Here is an 8,166-nt window from a genome sequence, read left to right on the forward strand (position 1 = left end):
ACACAGTAGGGGAAGAAGAGAGTGGGACAAATGGAGAAAGCATCATCAACATATATACACTACCATGTGTAGAATGGATAGCCAGTGAGAAGTTGCTATATAAAACGGAGCCTAAAAACATCCCAATTGAAACATGTATATTATCTAGGGTGAAACAGATCACCAGCCCAGGTTGGGTACATGAGACAAGTGCTCGGGCCTGGTGCACTGGGAAGACCCAGAGGGATCGGGTGGAGAGGGAGGTGGGAGGAGGGACTGGGATGGGGAATACATGTAAATCCGTGGCTAATTCATTTCAATGTATGACAAAAACTACTGTAATGATGTAAAGTAATTAGCCTCCAACTAATAAAAATAAATGAAAAAAAAAAAAAAAAATAAAAGGAAACCAAGGCTCTTGGACCCCTAAAAAAAAAAACAAAACAAAACGGAGCCTAGCGTGGTGCTCTGTGATGACCTAGAGAGGTGGTTTGGTGGGAAGGGAGGGAGGCTCCAGAGGGAGGGGACATATGTATAATTATGGCTGATTTGCACTGTTCTACGGCAGAAAACCAATACAACATTGTAAAGCAATTTCCCCCAATTGTATACCTATGGCTGATTCATGTTAATGTTCTGCAGAAGCCAACACAATTCTGTAAAAAGTTATCCTTCAATTAGAAGATAAATAAATATAAAAAAAGAAAAAATAACAAATTTTAAAATAAAATTAAAGAGGAATGAAATAATGCCATTTACAGCAACATGGATGGACCTAGAGACTGTCATTATTGTTGTTGCTGTTTAGTTACTAAGTTGTGTCCGACTCTTGGGACCCCATGGACTATCAGGCTCCCCTGTTCATGGGATTCTCCAGGCAAGAATACTGGAGAGGGTTGCCATGTCCTCCTCCAGGGGACCCTCCCAACTCAGGGATCCAACCCAGGTCTCCTGCATTGGCAGGTGGTTTCTTTACCACTGAGCCACCAGGAAAGCCCAGAGATTGTCATACTGAATGAAATAAGTCAGGCAAAGAATGACAGATACTGTATGGTATCACTGGTATGTAATATAAAAAATACAACAGACAAGTTAATATAACTAAAAAGAAGCAGACTCTCAGATATAGAGAACAAATTATTGGTTACTGGTTGGGAGGGAGGGGCAATAGAGAGGTGGGGGGAGTAGGTGGCACAAACTATTGTGTATAATATAGACTACAGGGATGTATTTTGCAACATGCAGATTATAGTCAGTATTTTATAACAATTGTAAATAGTGTATAACCTTCAAAAATTGTGTAAAAATTAAAAATCACTCATTTAAATTTTCTCATGCTATAGTTACCTTGAAAACCATACTATGTTTCTCTTTTGAGTTTTTATTATTTGTGTTGAAACGGTGGGGTTATTTATCTTAATTGCTGTATACTTAGACCTGGCTTCAACCCCTGGGTTGGGACGATCCTCTGGAGAAGGGAATGGCTACCTACCCACTCCAGGATTCTTGCCTGGAGAACTCTATGGACAGAGGAGACTGGTGGGATACAGCCCATGGGGTTGCAGAGAGTCAGACACGACTGAGCTACTAACACAAAAAAGACTGCCATAAGTCCATGCCAAGTGATCATTGACATTGATATTTTGGGGGGTGGTTCCTTTATTTAACTTCTCTCTGCAAGCAAGATTCCCAGTACGATTGTCAGCACATCTATTTTTCCTTGACATTCACAGCTGTTATGCACATGATTGTCTTTTTCTCCTCTTTTTTCACCTAGCATAAAAATACTCAGGACTAACTGGTTTTTTGGATCTTCATTTCCTTATGAAGGCTCCTGTGTCACAGGAAACTTAAATAAATAGACAATCACCAAGCACAATGCTTGACATCTGAGGCATCTTAATCACGCTGTAGTGATTTGTTTATGGCATAAACATGACTGGACAAAATAACATGGTTTATTATAGGAAGGATAGTGAGGGATGAAATAAGAAGAGGAGAGATATAAAGAACAATCCTGAGATGATAACTTCTAATTTCAGGGAAGAATTCATGTTCTGAAATGCCCACTATATCTTGCTTATGTATAGAAACAGAAAGAAGGAACCAATTTTAGTACATTTCATTCTGATTCACTAATGTCACTTCCCTACTCTATTCTCCAGTCTCACAGTATAACAGTTTATTTCTTCTAGAAGCAAGGGGCATTTGCATTGGGACACACACACATGCATATAACCACACATGCATGCACATACTCATACATGTGTATCAGTTCAGTTCAGTTCAGTCACTCAGTCATGTCCAACTCTTTGTGACTCCATGAACTGCAGCACAACAGGCCTCCCTGTCCATCACCAACTCCCGGAGTTTACCCAAACCCATGTCCATTGAGTTGGTGATGCCATCCAGCCATCTCATCCTCTGTCATCCCCTTCTCCTCCTACCCTCAATCTTTCCCAGCATCAGGGTCTTTTCAAATGAGTCAGCTCTTTGCATCAGGTGGCCAAAGTATTGGAGTTTCAGCTTCAACATCAGTCCTTCCAATGAACACCCAGGACTGATCTCCTTTAGGATGGACTGGTTGGATCTCCTTGCAGTCCAAGGGACTCTCAAGAGTCTTCTCCAACACCACAGTTCAAAAGCATCAGTTCTTCAGCGCTCAGCTTTCTTTATAGTTCAACTCTCACATCCATATATAACTACTGGAAAAACCATAGCTTTGACTAGATGGACCTATGTGGACAAAGTAATGTCTCTTCTGCTTTTTAATATGCTGTCTAGGTTGGTCATAACTTTCTTTTTTTTTTTTTTAATTTTTTTTTATTTTTTTATTTTTAATTTTTATTAGTTGGAGGCTAATTACTTTACATCATTATAACTTTCTTTCTAAGGAGTAACTGTCTTTTAATTTCATGGCTGCAACCACCATCTGCAGTGATTTTGGAGCCCCCAACAATAAAGCCAACCACTGTTTCCACTGTTTCCCCATCTATTTGCCATGAAGTGATGGGACCGGATGCTATGATCTTAGTTTTCTGAATGTTGAGCTTCAAGTCAACCTTTTCACTCTCCTCTTTCACTTTCATCGAGAGGCTCTTTAGTTTTTCTTCACTTTCTGCCATAAGGGTGGTGTCATCTGCATTTCTGAGGTTATAAAAACAGCTTAACACAAAGCCAAGGGACCCAGTAAAGTTAGGACTGTAGTTGCCTCTGAGAATGGAAGGGCAGGAATGGAGGAAAATAAAAATGGAATATTGTCTTTATGCAAAACGTTTTGTTACTTTGAGAAGAAAACTCTTTTACAAGTGGTTGACCAGTTTTCCCAGCACCACTTGTTAAAGAGGTTGTCTTTTTTCCATTGTACATTCCTGCCTCCTTTGTAGAAGATAAGGTAACCATAGGTTCGTGGATTTATCTCTGGGCTTTCTATTATGTTCCATTGATCTATATTTCTGTCTTTGTGCCAGTACCATACTGTCTTCATGACTGTGGCTTTGTAGTATAGTCTGAAATCAGGCAGGTTGATTCCTCCAGTTCCATTCTTCTTTCTCAAGATTACTTTGGCTATTCGAGGTTTTTTGTATTTCCATACAAATTGTGAAATTATTTGTTCTAGTTATGTGAATATTACTCAGCCATTAAAAAGAATTCAATCAGTTCTAATGAGATGAATGAAACTTGAGCCCATTATACAGAGTGAAGTAAGCCAGAAAGATAAAGACCAATACAGTATACTAACACATATATATGGAATTTAGAAAGATGGTGATGATAACCCTATATGCAAAACAGAAAAAGAGACACAGATGTACAGAACAGACTTTTGGACCCTGTGGGAGAAGGCGAGGGTGGGATGTTTCAAGTGAACAGCATCGAAACATGTATACTATCTAGGGTGAAACAGATCACCAGCTCAGGCTGGATACATGAGACAAGTGCTCAGGCCTGGTGCACTGGGAAGACCCAGAGGAATCGGGTGGAGAGGGAGGTGGGAGGGGGGATCGGGATGGGGCATACATGTAACTCCATGGCTGATTCACGTCAATGTATGACAAAAACCACGGCAATATTGTAAAGTAATTAGCCTCCAACTAATAAAAATAAATGGAAAAAATTTTTAAAAAGGAAAAAAAAAAAAGAAAACTGTTTGATTCTGCATTCACCATATCCATTTTTAACCTTTTGATCTCCAGGGAAATTCTCATCTGATGATTATGTTTTTGATGATTTACCTGCTTATTTTATTTCAAGGTGATTTTATTTTCTTATGCACAGATAAAAAGAAAATGAAAGGAATCCTTGAGGCTTTGTTATTTAGTTGCTAAGTTGTGACCCCATAGGCTGTAGTTGGGGCTTCCCAGGTGGCGCTAGTAGTAAAGAATTCACCTGCCAATGCAGGAGGCACAGGAGATCTCCTGGAGGAGGAAATGGCCACCTGCTCCAGTATTCTTGCCTCTAGAACCCCATGGACAGAGGAGCTTGGCAGGCTACAGTCCATAGGGTTTCAAAGAGTCACACATGACTGAAGTTACTCAGCAAGCATGCACACACACATTATATTACTATATGATCCAGGAATCCCACTCCTAGGTATATATTTGGAGAAAAACATGGCTTATTCAGAAAATAAATTTTTGGTGGAGAATTAAGTATCTTCTTGTCAATAGATACTTTAAATAAGTAAATTAAATTGTCTAACCCAAAGGACAGAGATTGGGAAAAAGATAAAAGAAACCTGATGTGAATATGTGTGATTTATAAGAAACTCACTGTAGATCCACAAACACAAATAGATTGCAAATGGAAGAATAGAAAAACTTAGGTAAATAGTTACCAAAAGAGAGGTAATGTAGTAATAATGTAGACTTTAAGTCAAAACTGTTAAACTAGACAAAGAGGGATAGACAGAAATAGTTAGACATCCAGATATAGATAAAATGGCTAATAATCAAGATTAAAGAACAATTAGAGACATATTAGGCACCAAACAATAGTGCCTCAAAATATGTGAAGCAAACTTGAAAGAAGTGAAGTGAGAAATTCAAATTTCTACACTAACAATTACAGATTTTAATGCAAATTTTCAGCAAAGGATAGTAACTCTGGATAAACAAAAAATGACACAGAGGGCTTAAAAATCACTATAAACTAACAAAACCCAAGAGACGTACAAACACTGTGCTGTGTGCTTAGTTGCTCAGTCGTGTCCGACTCTTTGCAAACACATGGACTGTAGCCTTCCAGGCTCCTTTGTCCCTGGGGATTCTCCAGGCAAGAATACTGGAGTGGGATGCCATGCCCTTCTCCAGGGGATGTTCCCAACCCAGGGATTGAACCCAGGTCTCCCGCATCTCAGGCAGATTCTTTACACCAAGGAAGCCCTATATAAACACTACACACAACAAAAGCAGAAGGAACAATCTTCTCCAGTGCACAGAGAACACTCTGTAGATAGTTCACATCTTAGGCCACAAAGCAAGTATCAATAAATTTGAAAATATTGAAATCATACAGTGTCATTTCTGACTACAGTGGTATGAATCTAGAAATAAGAGAATATGTGTGTACATGCTAAACTGCTTCAGTTGTATCTGACTCTTTGTGGCCCCATGGACTACAGCCCACCAGTCTCCTCTATCCAAGGGATTCTCCAGGAAAGAATACTGGAGTGGGTTGCCATGGTCTTCTCCAGGGGATCTTCCTGACCCAGGGATTGAACCCTATCTCCTGCATTGAGGGCAGATTCTTTACTGTCTGAGCCACCGGGAAAGCCCTATATAAGAGAATAACAACTAGAAAACACACAAGTGAGTGGCAATTAAATAACATAGTCCTGAAAAGGCAGTGGTATCTTACTGATGAGTCTTTTCAAAGCTTCCTTCATGTCCCTGTTTCTCAAACTATAGATGAAGGGGTTCAGCATTTGAGGGACAACTGCATAAACCACTGAAGCCACTGCCGTCTGCCTGGAAGAATTGATAAGGGCAGAACTAATGTACACCCCCAAGCCCGTGCCATAGAATAAGGACACAACACAGAGGTGAGACCCACAGGTGGAAAAAGCTTTGTACTTTCCACCCACTGATGGCATTCTCAAAACTGAGGAGACAATTTGAGTATAGGAGAATATGATTCCACACACAGGAACACCACCAAATATGCTAGCTGTCAAATATATCAGGATATTGTTGACGAGGGTATCAGAGCATGCAAGCTTGATGACCTGAACAACTTCACAGAAGAAGAGGGGGATTTCCAGGTCTGTGCAAAACGTCAGCTGCAACACCATCAGACTGTGGAGCAGGGCATTCACGATGCTAATAAACAAGGAGGATAGAATCAGCCAGCCACAAAGGCGAAAGTTCATGATGGCCATGTATCTCAGTGGGTGACAAATGGCTACATATCGGTCATAGGCCATTATTGCAAGGAGAAAACTTTCCAAACTACCAAATACCAGCACAGAGCAGAGCTGGGTGAGGCAGCCTGTATAAGTGATGCTCTGATTCTGTGTTTGGATGTTCACCAGCATTTTTGGGATCGTGGTTGTGCTTAAACAAATGTCAGTAAAGGACAGGTTGTAGAGAAAGAAGTACATGGGGGTGTGGAGGTGAGAGTCAGAGGTGACAGCCAGGATGATGAGCAGGTTTCCCAGAGTGGTTACCAGGTAAATGGACAGGAACAGAATGAAATGGAGTGGCTGCAGTTCCAGATCCTTTGTCACTTCCATAAGAAGGAATTCTGAAACTCCTGTTTTGTTTCTGGGTCCCATGTTGTGGACAAATCTGGTAAGAAAGATGGAAACTGACAACACAATCAAATGTGGGTTTTATGCCAGCAGGAAGCAAAACATTATCATGGGATGAGATGGAGACAAACAGAAGAATAAGAAACGTGTCTTCTCTATGCATGTTATTCTGTTACTTTCTGAAAAAACTGAGGCTGATATCGCAGAATGTCATCCCTTGTTAATTCCCATAAGGGCTTAATGGGTAGTCATTTATTAATATTACACTATTCATACTGTATTTTAGAAAGAATTTTATTTCTACTTATTTTTGGCTGTGCTGGGTCTTCCTTGCTGCGTGGGCTTTTCTCTAGCTGCAGCTGCGGCAGGAGGGGTCTGCTCTCCAGCTGTGGAGCACAGGCTTCTCACTGCAGTGGCCCGTCTTGTTGCAGAGCGTGGGCTATATGGTGTGCGGGCTCGGTACTTGAGGCTCCAGGGCCCTAGGGCACAGGCTTGACGGTTGTGGCGCATGAGGCTCAGTAGCTCCACAGTGTGTGGGATCTTCCTGCATCAGGGATCAAACCCACGCCTCCTGAATAGGCAGAAAGATTCTTCACCATTGAAGCACCAGGAAAGCAACTATATTATTTATACTATACTATTTGGTAATTTTAGAAAGAGAAGCAGACTAAGGAGGCAGCTGAACATTGTGTCTTGACCCCCAGAGGCCCCAGAGCCAAGCAACTGAAATAATATGTAGGTGAGTGACTAAGCACACATGTCAAGAATCAGGAATGGGAAAATAAGGTGAACTTCACCAAACTTCCTGTCCACCCACTACCCACCACCACAAGATTGAAAGTGAATGTCAGACAATTTTATAATAGTCATCCTGTTTTAAGAGATGTAGATTTCAAATATAGCAATGTGTACATATCAATCCCAAACTGGGATTCTTCCTTCCATTCTTCCCTACTGGCAACCAGAAGTTCGTTCTCTAAGTCTGTGAGTCTATTTCTGTTTTGTAAATAACCAACAACATCCTTTTCATACTGTTCATGGGGTTCTCAAGGCAAGAATGCTGAAGTGGTTTGCCATTCCCTTCTCCACAGGACCACATTTTGTCAGAACTCTCCACCACAACCTATCCGAAGATATTAAGAAGAGTTGGTAAGAATACACAGAAGAGCTATGCAAAAAAAAATCTTAATTACCAAGACAACCTCGATGGCGTGATCACTCACCTAGAGCCGGCCATCCTGGAGTGTGAAGTCAAGTGGGCCTTAGGAAGCATCACTATGAACAAAGCTAGTGGAGGTGATAGAATTCCAGCTGAACTATTTCAAATCCTAAAAGATGATGCTGTTAAAGTGCTGCACTCAATATGCCAGCAAATTTGGAAAACTCAGCAGTGGCCACAAGACTGGAAAAGGTCAGTTTTCATTCCAATCCCAAAG

General features: G+C 40.8%; 1 protein-coding gene across 1 annotated transcript; it reads right to left on the reverse strand.

Moving 5' to 3' along the window:
- Positions 1-5,800: 5,800 nt before the first annotated feature.
- Positions 5,801-6,754, reverse strand: LOC110144091 (olfactory receptor 7G1-like). The gene has a single exon (XM_020903936.2). It carries the CDS (start codon positions 6,752-6,754, stop codon positions 5,801-5,803), a length of 954 nt encoding a protein of 317 aa, XP_020759595.2.
- Positions 6,755-8,166: the final 1,412 nt, after the last annotated feature.

Source organism: Odocoileus virginianus, chromosome 3 (assembly GCF_023699985.2).
Source record: "Odocoileus virginianus isolate 20LAN1187 ecotype Illinois chromosome 3, Ovbor_1.2, whole genome shotgun sequence".
NCBI lineage: Eukaryota > Metazoa > Chordata > Mammalia > Artiodactyla > Cervidae > Odocoileus > Odocoileus virginianus.